This window comes from Strongylocentrotus purpuratus, unplaced genomic scaffold (genome assembly GCF_000002235.5).
Source record: "Strongylocentrotus purpuratus isolate Spur 01 unplaced genomic scaffold, Spur_5.0 spur5_contig_823, whole genome shotgun sequence".
Classification (NCBI taxonomy): domain Eukaryota; kingdom Metazoa; phylum Echinodermata; class Echinoidea; order Camarodonta; family Strongylocentrotidae; genus Strongylocentrotus; species Strongylocentrotus purpuratus.
This window is the reverse complement of record NW_022145528.1, coordinates 820719-840473: the sequence shown is the minus strand read 5'-3', so window position 1 is coordinate 840473 and position 19755 is coordinate 820719. Positions and strand designations below refer to the sequence as shown.

General features: G+C 38.2%; 1 protein-coding gene across 2 annotated transcripts; it reads left to right on the top strand.

Annotated features, from left to right (window-relative positions):
• Positions 1-1582: 1582 nt before the first annotated feature.
• On the top strand, positions 1583-17613 carry LOC105447265 (proteoglycan 4-like). Of its 2 annotated transcripts, none has more exons than XM_030982129.1 (8): positions 1583-1903; positions 2952-3174; positions 6501-6700; positions 7124-7609; positions 10089-10221; positions 13109-13210; positions 14146-14340; positions 15064-17613. In XM_030982129.1, the coding sequence occupies exons 1-8, from the start codon at positions 1724-1726 to the stop codon at positions 15120-15122; spliced, it is 1578 nt and encodes a 525-aa protein (XP_030837989.1). In that variant the 5' UTR covers positions 1583-1723; the 3' UTR covers positions 15123-17613. The 2 variants fall into 2 exon arrangements, with proteins under 2 accessions (XP_030837989.1, XP_030837982.1); XM_030982122.1 differs by having other exon boundaries at positions 7121-7609.
• The last annotated feature ends 2142 nt before the right edge of the window (positions 17614-19755 follow it).

Below are 19755 nucleotides of genomic sequence, written 5' to 3'. Positions count from 1 at the left end.
CTCTATAGCTACGTCACTCACTCCCAGTTTGGTGATTTCAGTTGATTTATTCAAACAAAGTCATTTTATTCCTAGGTTATAACTATCTTCTCATGCATCATGGAGAGCTCATAAATCACAAGCGTGATAAGATAGAACTGAATACCTTTTTGGTTATGACAGATATATTTATTGTCGCTCTATATATAGTTGGTTTTAAAAGTTCGACCAATAGTTCTTTAAGTTTTGAATTTTGTTTCTCCCCAAAAGCTTTGGGGAAAGCAGAAATGCATGAATATAGTTCTCTGTGACTGTGAGCCTTATTAGCTCAGTTCGATTGTCATTTTTTTTCACTAGGCGGACCGGGGGAAGGGCGCTTTGATTGGAGGCATTCGAAATGTATTCTCTACTTCCAATGAAAAGGGAGCAATTAACCGCCTGTTTGCCGACCCCATGTCCCTGTTTAACGCCCTGATTCACTATGATCAAGATATGAAATTCTTTTTTTTCTCTCTAAAGCTCAGCATCGACAAGGAGAGGGGGGGGGGGGGGGGGGGGCTGAATTCAGACAAGGATTAAGAGTCGAGAACGGTACTTCGAGTCGTCTTCTTTCTCTAATAATTAATGAAACTTCAAATTTCCGCGCTTTGCGCGGGAGGGGAGGAAAATGAATTCAGATAAGGATTAAGGGTCGAGAAAGGTACAACGAATCGTCTTTTTTCAAAGCTTCTGCGCTTCGCGCAAGAGGGGGGAAACTCCCCCTCCCTGCACTCCACCCCCCCCTCTTTAAGTGATTCGCACGCTTTGCGTGCTCACTACCGCCCCCCTAAAATAAAATCCTAGCTACGCGCTTGTTTTAAGGGTCATTTTGGGGGATTATTCTCGAAATAAGCCCATTTTTTACAATTTTGATGCTGAATTGACCCATGTCTAGGGATTTTTTTGGGGTTAAAAATGGGACCCTTGTTAAGGGATTTTTGTGTGAAAAATGACCCATTTGATAAAGCGGCACACCTCGTATGTCTTAATGTGTGAGTATACCCCCCCCCCCTCCCCCCATGTTAATCTTCTAGCTAAGATCTCGGGAATTAATCGCCCTCATCTAATTTCAAAGGCTTCCACAATGGTCAAGGGTGAATCCGCCGGGATTGGAGGGACGCGTGTCTATGCAGGGGTGTGGGGGGGGGGGGGGGGCGGTGTCCCTCCCCTTAGCTTTTGAGCCTACATGCACCACTCCATCGAAAGCCCCTTAAACCAAGATTTTCTATTATTGCGAATTATTATTTCGCAATTTCTCGAAACTCAGCGTGGATGTATCAATAACATCGCAAATGTTACGCTTACGTGGCTGCGGAGGATGTAATTGATAGCTTCGTTCAAGTCTTTTGTTTATTGTGATTAAAATTAAAATACATTTGAAGGGAAGGATACAATCATAAGTGGATATTGAATAAAACTAAGAACTATTTTAATGTTTATGCCTGTACAAAATAGATAAGAGTTAAATTCAATTGAAAAAGAAAATAATTGCTGAGTTTATAGATATTACAAACGACTGGAACAAATCTAGTTTGTGCGTCACTACGTACGTACGTGTACAAAATCGGCCATTTATGTTGTGCACGCTAAAAATCATGCAGTGACACGAATGAAACTTGTGAACAGCTGGTGAACTTGAAAACGAAAACGAACTCCTAAATGACTACGAATTTCACGAGTTTTAGGTGACGGTTGATAACCCAACATGGATGTCCAAAGCGTCGTTCCACCGCACATTACAATCCCGGTTTTAGCCGTGATTGTTCTCGTTTGTCTTGTCTTCATGTTTGGATTTCGCATGACGAGTCCGCAGCCACCGAGTTTCGATTTTGATGATGAATCCAATGACAAGAAATCAAGACGCGGCAGAAAAAGAGTGACCTCGGTATGTTTATTCATCTCTCTAAACTTTAAAGCTATTGGAATTGGACGATGTGAAATGCTATTCTATGTATAATCTAGTGTGCATTGCTCAGGTGTGTTACTGTTAAAAAGGAACTCTTCAGGTGCTCTCGTTTTTAGTTAGTCTTGATAACGTTCTTCAAACTCAAAGTTCAATTCATTGATATCAAATCTGTTCATGTCTGGCATTTTCAGCCATCTTTCCATCAAATAAAGACTTTTAAGTGTTATCAATATCTGATAGTGAATATCAAATGATTGACGCAGATGTACATGGTCAAAATCGCAATCTGTTTCATGTTATGAATTTCGGGAATCTTCGTTGTGAGAGAAATTTTTTACAAAAAATTTGGCCGTAACTCTGTCTCTGACTCTGAGAGTGTTTGAGCTATGCTGCATTCGATCCCAGTTACCTAATTTATAGTAGGGAATCGTAGGATAACATTCTTTCCACTTATTATGGGAGTCTGGTAATTCTCCTGATTCCGCCCAAAGGCCGAAGTAGAAAAAAAAAGGAAAGAGAATAGATTCGCACTCACGATTGCGATACCTCGAACGGCCTAAAATTCAACCAACCCTAACCCTTAGTAAGTATGTGGCCATGAAGGTGAGGTATCACGAGTAGTAATCGCGAGTGCATAACTATTCTCTTTCCAGGCTATTTTTCTATGTTAGGCAGAAACCAGAGAATTACCTAGAGTCTTTAAGATATATGTAAGTTGTCTGAAGAATCTGATGCTTTTATGTACAGTGTATGTAGTTTGAATGTTGTGACTGCATATCATCTTTGTTATTGAGATCACAGACAAAATATACATTAAAACTTGTAGACAAAGACAAAGTTGAGTTCTGGACTTCTGTTCATGCAATTGTACAGTATGAGCCAGAGCCAGAGCCAGAGCCAGAAGGGCGTTAAATCTGTAGTAAAATATTTGGGTTAATGCCCTCCTGGCTCCAAACAGGCAATATATGCATGTCTTGTGGGAAATGTAAGCCTAACCATGCAGACTGAACTTGTTTTATCTTCACAGAAGCCAGAGAAAGCAAGTACCAATGGGTCAGTACCAACACAGAAAGAGAACCGGGAGAAAGTAGCACCAGTCAAGACATCTCCAAGCAGTAGCAGTAGCAATGCCTCACCCAAGAAGGCTAAGCCAGCAGTACCCAAGATCACGACAAATAACAGTGCCGCAAAGCAGAAGAAGACCAACGAGGGTGCTGGCAAACAGCAGCAGAAGGAGGAGCAAGAAGGAGGCAAGTATTCAGAAAAACCACTGAAATTGTAACTTCAATCCTTGACTAAACACTTTACCCTTGAGTTGACTAACCCATACCCAAACCTACATGTAACCTTAAAGCGGGATTGCACTACTTGTAGCTACTTGCGCCAGATGCGCCAGATGCGCCCTCTATACAGCCAACAATGCCTAAGTGGTACCCATTGATCCCCCATGGTCCCCTTTTTTTTATGTTGATTGAGAGCTGATTTTATGAGATAACCACCTGCCAGTGACCATGCGGGGAGGTCTAAATCCCTCCTTGCCAAACTAGTGCAAATAGGCTTTAAAGAAGAAATACACCCTAATATTTAGTTGCACAAAAATGAGAGAAAGCAGTTTAGTGGAAGTTTGAGCAAAATCAGATTACTGTAAATCTCTGTGGATAAGACGCACCTGTGTATAAGATGCCCCCCTATTTTGGGGGCCGACTTCGCAGGGAGCAGGCCAGGTCCCTTATCAAAAACCCACGCGGGGAAGGACCTTTATTTTACTGTGAGTTACAGTCGAAGGCACTGATTTGTGCTTGTGAACTTGTCACAAATAATAACCATCACTGACCTGTTCCTCTCATTTTGCTGCTTCACTCATTTTTCTGCTTCTATTAAAACCAACTTAATATCAAGGTGGACTTCCCTTGGACTGTAATTGGCCCAGGAGCATATACATGTAAAGTGTAGGATCATCTGGACTACGATTTGTGGCGATAGAGCCATTTATGTCATAATTGGGTATTGGGTAGATTGAGATGCACGTCAGCAAAAGTATTTTACTTTCAAAGAACAATCATGGAGGTATAAAGAATTTGGAACATACAGGACAGATTGAGAGGAACAGGACTTTTAGTGGAGTAGAGGAAGAAGAATCAGGCTTTATCTTATGCATTTAAAATTTGGTTTCCCCTAAAAAAATATAAAAAATTGGGTATCCGTCAAGGGGCCAACATTATGTGATGTGGATTTTAAAAAAAGGGTTGGGTGTCTTCGTAATAGCATGTGGGGTGGAAAATGGTACTCATGGTTCTTTACAATGTCGGGTAGCAGCAGTGTTGATTCTAAAGTAAATTTATCATGAAATGATCACAAATTACAAACTAGTATGATGGAATGTACTTCTCATCATCTCATATCCAGATGTGATTAAAATCATCCCATGCTGTTGTTCAGTCATTTGCTTCTAAGATTAAATTGTAGCTCTTAAATGCTGTATTTTGTTAATGATAATGATGAATAATGATAAGAAGACATTAATGGTAAAAATAATTATATAATAATATAGTATAGAAATAATTCACCTAGTCAACAATGCTGTAAGTCTGTAACCCTGTTTTGCCTATTATGATATAGAGCTAAAGCTGGGCTCAACATTAACATGTCACAGGACTCTTGGACACAAGGGCGTCTAAAATCTCAGTCAAGAACCTCAAAATGTTATATCGGTCTCAACTCTTATGTATACAAACTCTAGAATTAAATCCAGATGCCCTTCAGAAACGAAGCCCTGGCTATAGGTGTTTGTTTTTGTTTTATTCTTATTTTCAATTTTTATATTTGATATTCTATTTTTGGTACCAGGCTAAATCTTGAAAATTTATTAGTGCTAACAGCAAAAATCTGAGGCCTCCCAGTATTTCAGTTCTTGTTGTTTCTTTTAATCTTGAGTTTGAAATTGAGGAAAGTTATGTCTAGGGCTGTGTGTATAGTATTACCCAGTGTTGAAAAAAAGGAAGAAGGAAAAAACAGACAATGTACTAAGCCAGCTTGTGCTTCAAAGCAGACCTTTCTGAATCCCGTGCAGGAAGTGAGATTTGTCTTTGTTGATCAATATTTACAATCAATTCATGAAGTATTGCATTGCTGCTTTCCAGTTTCCATTCCAATTTTAACAAGTGAAACAAGTCTACGCAGTCTAATCTTGAAAAATAAAGCTATCAGTCAGGTGGTTTTGATTGATCAATTCTAAGTTGCTTTATCACCACACAATTTATAATTAACACAAATCGAGTTGAATTTACACTTGTAATAGATAAGTAGATGTGTTGCACAGTATTTCTTTTTGTTGTATTTATTGATGTTGATCCATATTGAATTAATTTTTTTCACAGTCATAGTTACATGTAACAGAGTAAATGATAGACGAAAAAAAATCAATAATGTTTCAAGATGGTGTTTGGGATATGTGAAGAATAGGTCTATATAGAGAAAAAAAATACAATTGTCTTGTATAGTCATTGCAGGGCTTGACTTTACCAGCCCCCCTCCCCCCTCCGAGACACAGTGGTGCCCCTAATCTAAGTCCATCCCCTCAATTTCACATTTTTAACAAGGTGCACTGCCAACACATACAGGCTCTACAATGTACATATTAACTTAGAATCCCCATTACTGGTCTCTTTTGGACAAATCACTTGAGTTACAACAAGTATGTTTATGTTATCATGGTTGGTATGTGGGTGGAGAGATTCCAAGGCGGTATTTCACGTGAAAGTTTCCTGGAAAATCTGAGTCATCAGATTCTCCACAGGGCATCAATATTCTCCAACAGTTTTCTGTTTGTATTTAATCTGAAGCTAATAAGATGTACATAGTTAGTTGCTTTGATGTTTAGGACTTTGTTCAAAGAGTTGAAAATTACTGATGAATGAGGAGGAGAAATTGAGAATGATTGAATTTGAGCTCTACCCATGAGGTCTTCATTTGATAAAGTAAATTTCATACATATCAGAATTCAAGAATTCAGTTACAGTTACCTCCATGAGTGCCTCATATATAAAATGTTCATTTTATTCAATGAAAGTACATATCACTGATGTCTAGTGTTTTATGCTATAAAAGTACACATACTGTACATGCACCTTACGTGTAGATTGGGGCATTTGGGTTTTGAATTGGGTGAGTGTATATTAAAGATCTATTTCAATTAGTTGTAGTTGACATAAATGCCTCAAATATTTTCAAGAAATACTATGACAATGATGACAGTTCACAGTTACTAAGTATTTTGATATTGCAAAAAAAAACAACCCCAAAACAGATTAACATGAACACACATGTCATTTTTTTTTCTTCTCAGAAGAAGTAAATCACATATAAATGCCTCAAATATTTTTTACATACATGTAATGTAGTCCAATATAATATTTTGCTTTGAACCTTAAGTAATTTATGTTCAGTTTTTCTATGATTGTTACGCAGAACAGTTGCATACATGACGTATGTATGTTAAGCAGCAATTTCGTACTCCTGGTGACAATTACTTTTGCACATGATGTTAACATTCCAATGATAATATACTTGGCTACAGGTGAAGGGTGGATCACCCCCATTTCCAAGAAGGAGCGCAAGCAGAACAAGCAGAATGCAGGCCACAAAGAGGTCACCAGTCAAGGCCCAGCTAGGCTCTCCCCCAGGCCTTACAAGATGACGGCCTCATGGGACAGTGCACAGAGCAGCCCCAAAGCCACCGAGCAAGCGGCTGTTGGAGAGTCTAATATGACTGCAGAGGTGGGTGTTGCCAAACAGAAACAGCAAGAGATCGAGAGTGAAAGGAATGGGAATGAAGATGTGATTAGATAGACCGTTGGAAATGTCTTCATGTGGTTCTGGTAGTTTTGTTTATTTGATGGAGATGAAAATATTTATTTGAAGGAGAAGGGTTTGTGACGTAGGGCCAGAGGGTAGAAGCAATGGGGGGTTATGAAGCCCCCCCCCCCCCCCCCCTCCTGGTAGACGAAACCCTCACAGAGATCTTTACTAGCAGTTCACCGATTGCAAAGCTAACTAAATATTTGTGTCTTCTTAGAGCCAGATTAAGATTTTGAAGTTTATTATTCTTAATCCACTGTCTCCGAATGTGATATTGAGATTTTCACATTATACTTGACTTTTGTATGATGTGATGATATGTTTGTAATATTTCGTCAGCAGAACGCTGCCACCCAGACTGAAGAAGAGACGAAATCCGTAGAAAAAGTCGAGGCGAAGAAAGCTCCTGAGACTGAAGAAGAAGAGACGAAATCTGTGGAAAAGGTCGAAGAGAAGAAAACTCCCGAGATTGAAGAGCAGACGAAATCTGAGGAAAAGGTAGAAGCGAAGAAAGCTCCCGAGACTCTAGCTGCCGCCCCTCCTGCGGCAGTGGAGTCACCTTCCACCACCAGTAGCAAAAGCTCAAGAAAGAAAAAGAAAGCAGCAGCAGCTGCAGCTGCCCTCGCCGACTTTGCATCCACGATACCGTCCGAGAAGCCTGAGGAACCGAGCGTGGCCACTGACAGTGCACAGGAGGTACCGAGTGAGAGTGCAGTGGAACCGACAGAAAGTGGGGATGCGCCGATGGAGCCTGAGGGCAAGGCCGAGGAGGTAGAGGAGGAGTTCACAGTCACAAAGTCAAAGAAGAGCAAAAAGAAAAAGGGCAAGGTATGACACGAAATAATAATTAATAATATACCATACTTATATTAATAATATACCATACTTATATAGCGCATATCACAATATGTCTCTATGGCTGCGTTTATGCTTGATTTTGAAGGTAGAATGAGCGATCTGAAACGCACATCGTAAATGCTCATCGTAATCGCAGTTCCACTGTGTACTGTTTATGCTTACTTCTCTGGCTCCTCCAGGCAATTCTCCCTGTGTGGCCTTAATTGGCCTTGCAGCTGGATTCGCAACCTGCACTGTGCATGCTACGTAGACCCACTAGAGGTCAGTGCGTTGACCCCATTTAAACGAGTTTCAATCGGCGATCGTGATCGCCGTTTTTCGGTGATTCTACAAAAGTGAGCATGGACGCAACCATGTTTTAAACTAAAAGCGTAATAGATGCCAAAACTGGCCAGAAAAAGTTAAGCATAAACACGCCCTATGTGCTGTAAGAAAGAGTAAGAAGGAAAGATGGATAGAGTAACATAAGGAGGGTGAGGTATGCCCAACATACCTCCTCTCTTTAACATGGGAAAGTATTTTTGAAAAGAAATGTTTTAAGACGCGTCTTAAAGTTGTCAACAGTACCACAATTTTTTTAGATTTTCTGGTATTTTATTCCATGAGAGCTGATCCATTTATCTACGCATTAAAGCTTATCTGCCGTAGTTAACAGGAGGGATTAGAGCGCCCTGCAAGGTCACTGGACAGGTGGTTATCTCATCAACTCAGCTCTCAGTTAACATAAGAAAAAAAGGATCATGGGGGACCAATGGTCACCGATTAGGCATTGTTTGTTATATAGAGGGCACAAGTAGCTACAAGTAGTGTAGTGGGGCTTTCAAGGTATTACAGAGTTTTGGTATGGGGTCATGAATTTGGTTCAAATGAACATATTGGAAGCATACGATCCTACAATATTCAGTGATTGTTGTCGCGGTTGAAATTGAGTCTAAAGTTATGAAATTGTAAATAATAAACTCTTTATGTTGTATAGCTCCCTCTCAAGGTCAAGATATTAATTAAGCCATAAAACAATGTTTCTTGACCGATTCTTCAACCGATTGGCAATTTCTGTTTGGAAATTATATATCACAACTGCATATTCTGAGATTTTCATGGTCACAGCTACAATTGTATGGCCGCAAGCGCTATTTGAAATTTATTCAAGTTTACTCGAAAGCAGGAGTGTTTTAGGGGCTCAATTTTCTAGTGCTTATAATACATCCACAGGGGCATCCAAATATATCAAAATTGTTAAGAATCACTATCCACCCAATTTTCATAATTTCCCAAAACTTTGTATTACCTTTAAAGAATGTATCTATTATTCCTGATAAGAAGAGTATATGTTTCAAAATTGACGCTGTGGTTATCTAAATTGTTATCTCAAGAACAATCAAAGATATTATTTTCTATGGATACATATCTCTGTCCAGTTTCATAGACCTAGGTTTTAGGTTTCCTTTTTTTTCTTCTCAATAAGTATTGATTTCATATCCTGTTGGTAGGCTAATATTGTTATTTAACAAATTAAGTTGTTTGGTCAATGTATCTGCTATTATAGTCACAATAAAAGGGAAATTGGAATTGGAAAAACCATATTGACATTATGCAGGATATACATGTAAAGTGTTTTAGAATAATGTTAACTCATATGTTGATATAGAGGAAAAGGAAATGATACTAAAAGAGCAAAGGATAATTTACATCAAAGAGGAAGTCCACCCTGATATTAAGTTGGTTTTAATAGAAGCCTAAAATTGAGAAAAACAGGTCAGTGAAAAAAGACGTTAAGTTTAAAACACGGTTGCGTTCAAGCGTTTTTTCGTCGGTCATACAAATAAACATGTTAAAAATGCAAACATAAAATTGTGAAAAAGATGCATTTTGTATCGTGATTCTGCAGAATCACGGTCGCTAAAAATTGCTCGAACGAATGGAGATCTCGATCATGATTCTATAGCATCATTATGATGGCCTGCTTTCGGTTTGACCGAAAATCGACTGTAAACACAGACAGAAGGCACGCGGCGAAGTTGACCTTTACTTCCTGGGTCAAAATGCAGTGTGATGAGCAGTGGATGGGCTTGAAATGAGCGAGAATCAGCGTTAATGAAAATTCGCTTGATAACCATGTAACCATATTTTTTAACGGCGTTTTGATTTGTGATTCATGTTTGTTATTCTAGCTTCAAAAAATCGCTTAAAGTCGCCGAGCTATGCCTATCCCAGAGTGGAAATGGGTTCTTGAAATTAACATCCGGGCATTTGGGGTATTGACGATAGCAAGAATTTGCCAGTGAGCCTTGTCAGCCAGCCCTTTGCCACAACTACACTGTAGTTGCTCTTGAATGTCTGCAGTTCTGATGTAATTCTTATATGGTTTGCCAATCTGTAAAGCATATCCAAGTACTTACTATTACCATCATTACAAATGTGAATTCATCTTCTTCCAAATTTCCCATAGGCCCAGACTACAGCATCAGCTCCGGCAAGCCCTGCACCAGCACTGCCCTCCAATTTGCCAGAGGTCCCTGCCAGCCAGCCCCTTGCCACCACACCCAGTGCCAAACCCGCTAGCCCAGTCAAGGAAAAGCAAGGTAAGAGCAGGTTTCAGTGAAAATAGGTATGGTTGGGATGGGGTTAGGTTATGTCTAGATCACATTTGCCCAGCGGCCGTGGGGTCAAAAATATCTACGGCCAATAGCAATTATAGGGCTGCCGCAGCATTCCCACGGTCACATACTGTACCATCACAAATGTTAGGGTAGCCGCACGGCGTATTTCAAATTTGTGGAGACACAAAACCTGTGGCTGCCGGACGGTCTTTGAAGTGATGATGCACGGTCGCCTTAGGACGTCCCTGCGGTGGCCGTAGGTGTTTGTCAAATTCCAAGGCAGACGCAAGGTAGCCGCAAGGCCTCCGTACGCCCTACGTGCGGTCGTCATGGAACCGCTCTACGGCATGGCTACGGTGTGTCTAATTGTCCAATTGCTACGGCGACTTAATGCCAACTTAATATCAGAATGGACTTCCCTTTTAAGTGCAAGCTAGGCTTTGGATGTATAAGACCAAGACACCACACCTGCTGAGGTGTCTTGGTCTAGTGGATACGTCACTGGACTGTGAATCACATGGTTCGCGGTTCAAGTCCCCCCCCCCCCCCCCTTCCATGGCATTAATGTCCTTTGTCAAGATAATAATCTGCATTTGCCACACTTGACCCAGGTGAGGTAAATGGGTACCTGGCAGGAATTGATTCCTTGAAATGCTTGAGCGCCGTAATGGCAGCTATGCTAAAGCCGGGGTAATAATTGTGGAGCGCCAGGAGTGTCACGTCTGACAGACATGAACATGATACGAGAACCCACTATTTTAAATAGCCCTAGATTCTATGTTAAGGTATGTAGAATATCATTTCTTGAAATATTCATTATTACTTTACGAACTATTTTACGTGTTGGTATCATTTATTTTTGGAAATAATTGAGAGATTTGCTGAGAGTTTTAAAATTTGCACTAGTATTAGTAATTGATTTAGCATTTTGCTATGATTTTCTACTTAGCCAAAGTTGCTCCTGGGCTGGTAGGCTCTCCAGGGAATGGGGAATGTGCATACATTGTGTGCAGGCAAGCTTAAAGTAGCTTGGCGAAGAAATTTTGCATAATCACTCAAAATGAGCAAATTATACATGTCCGGATAGCGTAGACCAATTTGAACACACACATTCTGCTCTAAAGTCTTGTAAATATAAATGAAACGCGGTAAAAAGCATTTTCCAAGAATCTTCTCAGAACTTCAATTTCTGGCTTGTACATTTTGTTCGTGCAGTAGGCCGATTATGACGTCACTGGTTGGGCACGATCGCAATTCTAGGCCTCAAGGTCGCCTCTCGCACAGCTCGCATGCGGTATTTTGCATAGCTATACGTATACATTATCCAGACTTTACATGCTTCATATCCTGACCAGAAAGTGGAATAACAATTTCTAGAAATCATGTAATTACGTATAATATTAAGCAAATTTATGTAATATAATACGAGGGGTGAATCGTGCAATTCGATTTGTCCAAATACCCATCCGTTCTGTTTAATTTGCTGAGATGTTTTTTATTTGTTCGGTCATCATGCCTTGACGTGATAGTGATTGCTGTTGATTATATATGTAGACCATGATGAGTGAATTGCGAGCGTCCCATTGCATTTTTATGATGTCGTGCAGCTGCAGTTCTATTTATGAATGGTGCATATTTGTAATTAATTTTCGCCAAATATAATCTCACATCAAGTCGTCTTTGTTTTGTTATCCGTGAAATTTGCCCAAAAGCCCTACACATCCCGAAAAATTAGAAAATGCCTCGCCCAGTCACCCTAGTGACAGGGTGCATGACAGATTGATCGCCAGTTGAGCAGGGCCGGGGGAGCTGAGCGGCAGCTGGCAGCTCAGCCAGCTCGCGCTGATTTGCTATCACTTGACCTGCACCAGCATCGACGCCATCTTCTCCGAATTGTTCTCTTTCTTCCATCTCTCCTACATCCCCATCATCATCACTATCACTACCAGTACCACTGCCACTAGTTGTCGAGCTGTGCCCATCAACTTTGAATTCTAAATCGAGTAAAACCTTTTCTTCGAGCTCGGACATTTTGATCAGATATTTAGCGTTCGAGTGGCGTTTGTATACATATAATGTATGCAGGCGAGAGTTGTGTGAGAGCTTGAGGAGCACTCTCGCTCATGTGCCCAACCTCATACGTCACAAATCGTACGTCACAATAGCGGGCCGATCAAGGGCGGAATAATCGGGTAGTAATTTCACCACTTTTAAAAGCAGATAAGTCAATTCTGTAACAATTTTTGAAAACTAAGTATGAACCATTAGAAAGATTGTAACATTAACTTTGCAATGATACCAACATTATTAAGGTTAAAAGCCTTTTGAAACCTTCGCTCAGCTACTTTAAGGATAAAGTTGAGTTCTGGTCGTGTGATCGCATTGTGAAAGAAATGTTGTGGAATCGATCAGAAGAGGTTGATCATCCAGCATATAAGTATTGGTGTATACCACAAGGTTCTGGAATCATCAAACTGATAAGAAATTTGGGCTAGTCTTGGTAAAGTTACACGCACTGTACACAGAAAGATGCATATGTGACTACATGAACATGTGGCATAAAAATCCGCCCCAATTTTTATGATGTTATATGCCATATATGATTTATACAAAATTAAGTCATTTGAAGAGCCATGCTTTTCAGTAAACATTTTTTATCTGATGTTCTTCCACACTTGCGTAATACAATGATAACGCTCACAAATTATTTGTCACCTCTTTCCAGAACTCAACCTTCTCTTTAATTTGAGGATTAGGGTAATTGTATATCTGTAAATTGGTAATAGATACACGAAGCACTCTTTATACCCATTAAATGATTGTTATTATAATACATACATATCAGGATGTCATTTTTTATTTTCGCTAGGAACGCCTAAGAAGTCTCCTAAGAAATCTGCCAAGAAATCAGCAACAAAAGTAGTTCCTGTGGAACCGATAAAAAGCAGCAAACCCAATATAGCATCAAGTGGTAAGTAGGATAGTTTCACTTATTAACACTTGGTTCTTAAAGGGACTTGGTAACATTTTTAAGATGAGATCTGAAAGTTTGTGTGAAAACAGATCATTATTAGTGATAAAAATTGGGAAAAACCTGATCTGATTGATTCCTTTATTCTCCCAACTTTATTATTACAATTCAATTACATTTTAGGTGAATGTAAATCGTCACAAAGCAATGAATTGGCTCTATAAACCATTCCAGACATTTAAGTGTTGAAAGATTTTTGAAAGCTTGTCTTATGTCTTATTTTCATGGAAAAAAAGTTAGGACAATTTTTAAATGGTTGGGAGAATTTGCTGTTAGGAGGTGTTGCACAGTGACGCCTTTAAAAAAAAACATAAATATCTTTTTTTTGTTCGAGAATTTTTTCAGGATTTTTTGCATGTTACTGGGTTAGTACAGTAGAAGGAATATAATAAGTAACATTTCATACAAAACTTACTTTATCATTTATTATTTGCAATTTGACTACTCCTGTCTTTAATGAATTTAATTTCTACATGAAGTTGCCTAAACAAAGACGCTGGTGAAACTGAAGAAATATACAACTATGCAATGTGTACAAATGTTATTGCGCATTTGAATTATCAAGGTCCACATTTCGAGGGGTCAGTGACACAAAGACTTAACTCTATTTTGGCCATTTTTAGAAAAAGTGGTTTATATGTCACTGAGCACTTGGGCCTTAAAGAGTTGAATCTATGTTTCACTAGCCATTGACCTTAATGGGGTGTTGGGTGGAGTTAAAATTAATTCTTTGTGTTTCCTGGAAAGCCCACATTTTTCTGAACATTTTGATATCAAATACTCGTTTTGGCAAAATATGGAGTTACGTCTTTATGTCACTGAACCCTCGATATGACCTTCCACCTTTGACCTCTCCTTACCTGCGTGTCATACAGGTGCACCATCGGAGCCTGATACTAAAGCGCCGTCAGAGCCCAAGACAAAAGCACCAGTAGCAGTAGAAACAGTAGAAGAGAGACTGGCTCCCAAACCCATCTCTAGTCCAGAGCCAGCAAGCACAGCCACACCAGCCAGTGCTGAGGCAAAATCAGAGGAGAGGAAAGAAGGAGCAACAGGCGGGGAAACTGGAGGTAAGATACATGCAGTTGATAACTAAATTATTCATACCCCTTGTAAATTTGATGTTTTTTTTGTTTTTTTCGTAACTCGAGAATGAAAGGTGGATTTGTTCAATTAGGGCCTTTGTTGAATACATTTAGATGTAAGATTTGCTATGTTTTTTTGTATTTTTAATCTTTTAAAAAAGATTTGCGATGTTACATCATCAAGAAACACAAATTGGGACAAATAATTTTTTCACATACTTAAAAATAAATAAATAACAAAACTGGGTAAGGGTTTGAATAATTTAGATGTTAAATACTATGTATATCACCTATGTGATACCCAAGTGTATCACGGAAATAGATATAATTGGATTAAAAAGGTAGCAGAGATGTTTGAACTGTAGTAACAGGCTTCAGCTCTTGTGCAACATTACAGTTACTAAAGCACCTTGGATAACTATTCACCCCCCCCCCACCACCTGTTCTGACGAGCCCCCCTCCCCCGTGAGAACTACCCCCAGAGAAAATTACCCCTGGACAACCTCCCCCCCCCCCCCCCACACACACACAGACAAAGGTAATACTGTGTCACTGCAATCATTAGTATCTACTTAATTAGTTTTGTTATGGTCTAAACACTCTTTTCACTCTGCTCAAGTGGCATTACTTGAACTCATGTATCGAATGAAGCATTTCTCACTTGTCTTTGTTCCATTTTGCAATGCATCAATTTTTTCTTTTCTTCAGATGCCTGGGTAGAAGCCAAGCCGGTCAAGAAGAAGAAGAAGGTCAGAAAGGATGTCTGACCTTTGACCTTTCATCTCTGTGAGGCCCTTGACCTCTGTGTGCCTTTTAAAGAGACCTCTGTACCTGGGTCGTGCCTTTCAGATGGCAGAGAAACCAACAGAGCTGTGCAAGGATATGGGAGACAGCAGTGGATAAAATGACTTTGACCTATGACCTTCATTATGACAACCAGCACAATTTCCAATTTTTTGAAAATACCCCTGCAATTGAACAGCGCTCAACTTGTGTAACCAGAATTTAAATTCCAAAGTGGTAATGGGAGAGCTGAACAAGGATATGAGAGACAGCAGTGGATAACATGACCTTTGACCTTTGAAGTAAGACAACTGGTACAATTTCCAGTGTAAAAGAATGCAGCCATCAAACTGAGATAGCGAAGTATATTAACATTATGTGACAAATCAGAAATTTGATTGAAATGTGGTGATGGCAGAGCAATCCACCAAATGAGACAGCAGTGGATAACATGACCTTCGACCTATGACCTATGATCTACAAGTATGACAACCAGCACAATTTCCATTCTTAAAAGAATGAACAAACGTGGAGGCGTAGTAGAATTGTAAAACAGAGTAGAAAATTCCAAAGTGGTTTCCGAAATTCACAGAGGAGTGCAAGGATATATCCGTAGGAGACAACAGCAGACAGTGAATACCGAATAGCACATCACATGACCTTAAAGAATGCTGCAGGCTGAAAAATTTCCATTCTTAAATTAATCCTGCAATTGAACAAAGTTTGATGTTTTTTTTATAAAGGGTCATTCCTCATACTTTGGGTCTACCAAATGATCTCCCAGAACTCATAAATCTTTAGTCTTTTTAACTTTTTAACACTTTCAGTGATGGTTGAGGTCAAACTTAGCTCATTTAAAACACCTGTAATATATCATTTGTCACGAGAGAACAATACACCAACATAACAATATACCGGTAGGATAAGTTTCTGACCACTTATGCGGTCAATTAATGTGACCGCACAAGTGGTCAAGAGTGGAAGTGGTCGAAGGTTATATTAGAATCTACCAGTATATCTTAGTGTCGACTGAGGTTTCGATTGCAGTTTTCAGTTGTTATATGACAAATGACTGCTAGTATTTGAAATGAATACCGTGTAACACGATGCTTTCGCGAATTGTGAAGGACAGTCATTTTGGGGCTAAAAGCTTTTGCAAATCGCAGAAATTTAGTATTATAATCATTGATGATTCAATTATTTTATGGCATGAATGTTTTACAAATCTGAAGTAATCACTCACAGAGTTTTTGCAAACATGTGAAAGATTTGGTTTGATGATATTTATCATAATGTGTGTATGTCAGATACACCTCCCCACATGAAAATTTGGGAAGTGTTACTGGAAGTTTGTGGTAGTTTTTAATTGTAACAGATTAAAAATAAAGAAGCAAAAGCCTGTTGTGAAATCATACTTCAAAATTTATTGGATGATACTAAACATTGACACTTAATTGTACACTAATTTTTAATTTATGCAATTCACCAAAATTAACACATCACTTAAATTAACACTCTTTAAACTGCAGAAGTAGGAATTTATAAATGTAGACATGTTACTCAATGTAATGGTAAATTATCAATTTAGAAATAACCTCTATGAGAGTGCAGATCTTGATGTCTCTTGAGGAACAAAAAGAAGATTTTTTCGCTCTGTATGTATAACAGAAGGCACATTGCAGCTCATTTTTAAAGATAAAAAACCCAATAACTGTGATTTGAGTTATGTAGCTTGTTAAAGCATGGTTATGGTCGTACAATAAAATGAAAGAATTTCTTTTAAATAGATGTTTTCAGAGCTTCATAGGTCATACTGGTTCCAGTTTCCTCTCTGGCCCTTGATAATGCTAGGCTGACCGATCAGTTTTGGTGTTGTATTTGTGGCATTAAAAAAGCTTTGAATCCTGCCTCTGTTGCTATCTGCAGACCGTGTTGAAATTTGACCTTTGACTTTCGCCACTGGTATGTCTAAGCACGTGAAAAGGTACATGTCGTGGTATTTGTGAATAAAATGCCAAAATATGAGAGATGTGTATAAAAATAGTATTGTATTTCCAAAAAAAATGTCACATTCTTTGAATTATTCTCCTGAATTGTACATTGAGTAGACAAGTACAGAGGTATATTTTTTTTCTCTCCATTTTTAGAAGAGTTAAATGAATTGCATTATTTTGTTTTGATGTGGACTCACTTTAGAGGTATTTTTGATTGAATTTTATTTGATATCATTCCAGCCTGTCCAGGACATTTGTTCAATGTATTATCAACTGAGCATCAGTCACATAGTCTATAACATACCTACGTGTACCTATTGATGTTTAAAGTGTACTGTTTTGTCTTGAAAAGGGGGGAACTCCCTATTTTTTTCACACGTAAGTAAAAATGAACAGCTCAAAATAACGTCGACCTCTGCCACTGTGGTAGCCGATCAGAAAGCATAAAAAGAGAAGTTGAACTTGTTATCAATGACAAGTTGCAATAACTGTTATAAGCTACTGAAATCATTACATTTGATTGTTATAGAAAAGTGACATTTGTAATTGATAACTAGTTTTATGAAACAGGGACCAGGGGGGTGTTTCACAAAGATCCTAAGTAGAACTTAACTCTAAGTTGGACTTAAAAATTATGGACAGCCATTGGAGTCTTTAAATGAAATATATTCAAAAGCAGAAATTCAAGTATTTTAGACTTTTTATTAATTCCACATCCAGAACATGAAATCTCCTTGATGATAGAAAATATGAATGATTTCAATAAACAATGAATGCCTTTCAAAATAACTTTTACAAAATATTTTCAAAGATGCTAATGGCTTTCCATATTTTTTAAGTCCAACTTAGAGATAAGTTCAACTTAGGATCTTTGTGAAACACCCCCCAGATTTAAGCAAGTTATTTCTTAATGTTCATTAGACCTTGCAAAATTTCTGAGATTAAAAAAGAGGGCAAATATATATTTTACAAAATGAGTGCATTTTATCTCTCGGAAGTACATTGTGTGGGTTTAGTTGTATAGCAGCTTAGATATCATATCCAAAGATTTTCACTCCTGCCAACTTCAAAATACTTTATCTTGGTGAAATTTGGAGAGGATGAATATATTTTATTCCAATTTATAGCATTCTATTTCCAACATATACATGGTATGGGTCCTGTGGGATGTTTCACAAAGATCGTAAGTTGAACTTATCTCGAAGTTGGACTTAACAATCATGGAAAGCTGTTAGCATCTATGAAAAATATTTTGTAAAAGTTATTTTTAAAGGCATAAATTGTTGATTTAAATCATTCATATTTTCTATTATCAAGGAGATTTCATGTTCTTGATGTGGAATTTTTAAAAAGTCTAAAATATTTCGCTTTTGAATATATTTTATTTTAAGGTTACAAATGGCTCTCCATAATTTTGAAGTCCAACTTAGAGTTAAGTTTGACTTAGGATCTTTGTGAAACACCTCCCAGTTTAGGTAGTTTTGGTGCCATCTTCAAAAAGTATTCCACTTTCCTAGGCAGTATTATGAACATCAAACTTCCAGAATGTTCTCATCCAGAGAGCTCATGCTAAGCCTGAGTTACTTCAGGGACATACACTATGAATATGACGAACAAAGAAAGCGACAAAATATACGGTTCCTCATTCTACCCTCAACAATTGCTGTGGTAGACAAAGGAACATCCCTTCACTGCTATTATGTAAAAATGTGTAGAACAGGTGTCACATACATATTCACCTGTTCTACACATTTTTACATAATAGCAGTGAAGGGATGTTCCTTTGTCTACCACAGCAATTTTTGAGGGTAGAATGAGGAACTGTATATTTTGTCCGCTTTCTTTGTCCGTCATGTTCATAGTGATATCTCCTCTAATTATAGATCTGTAATGAAGAGCCGTGAGCGCCCTCTTTTGGTGGAAATGAAGAATATATTTTTCTCATTTTTTTCCTCCAAACTTGCAAGCTGTAGGTTTACAGTTCAACAGTATTAATACTTGCAAAGATATATTCAGAATTTCAATTTCTAATTGTTAAAATTCAGCAGCAAAAAAAAAGATATGCATATACAAATATTATTCCATGAACTGATATACCAGAGGGAAAAATGAGAAATCTTTGTTTCATGACGAACTATTTTTTTTCCAGAAATTATACAAGAAACTATGATATGGAGATCAGCAGATTTATTTTCAAACCACTAGATATTTCAGAACATTTTCCTTTGGAAGCATCTCCTAATTCTCCTTTATAGGAAATGGTATTGCATAAATATTTTTGAATTTTCTTTGCTCTTGTAGATAGATACTTCAACATTTGTTATTAGTTGTTACATAATAGTTTGTGAGAATAATGAAACACAAGAAATTAACATTTTATGCCACGTGGTAAAACTTGTTTTTTCACCTTGTGGAAATTACCTATGATCATATCATAGCTTGCATTTTTTATTCGAGCTAGTAGAGACTGGTAAACAACATCTCAAATTGACTTTATTACTGGTGTATATTGTACATAAGATCAGTTTGTAAATAGAGATGTGATGACAGTCTCTTCATTTTGTCAAGAAACAGTAGGTCGGTAGAGTAGGATAATATTCTTTTTTTTTTAGTACAACTCGTT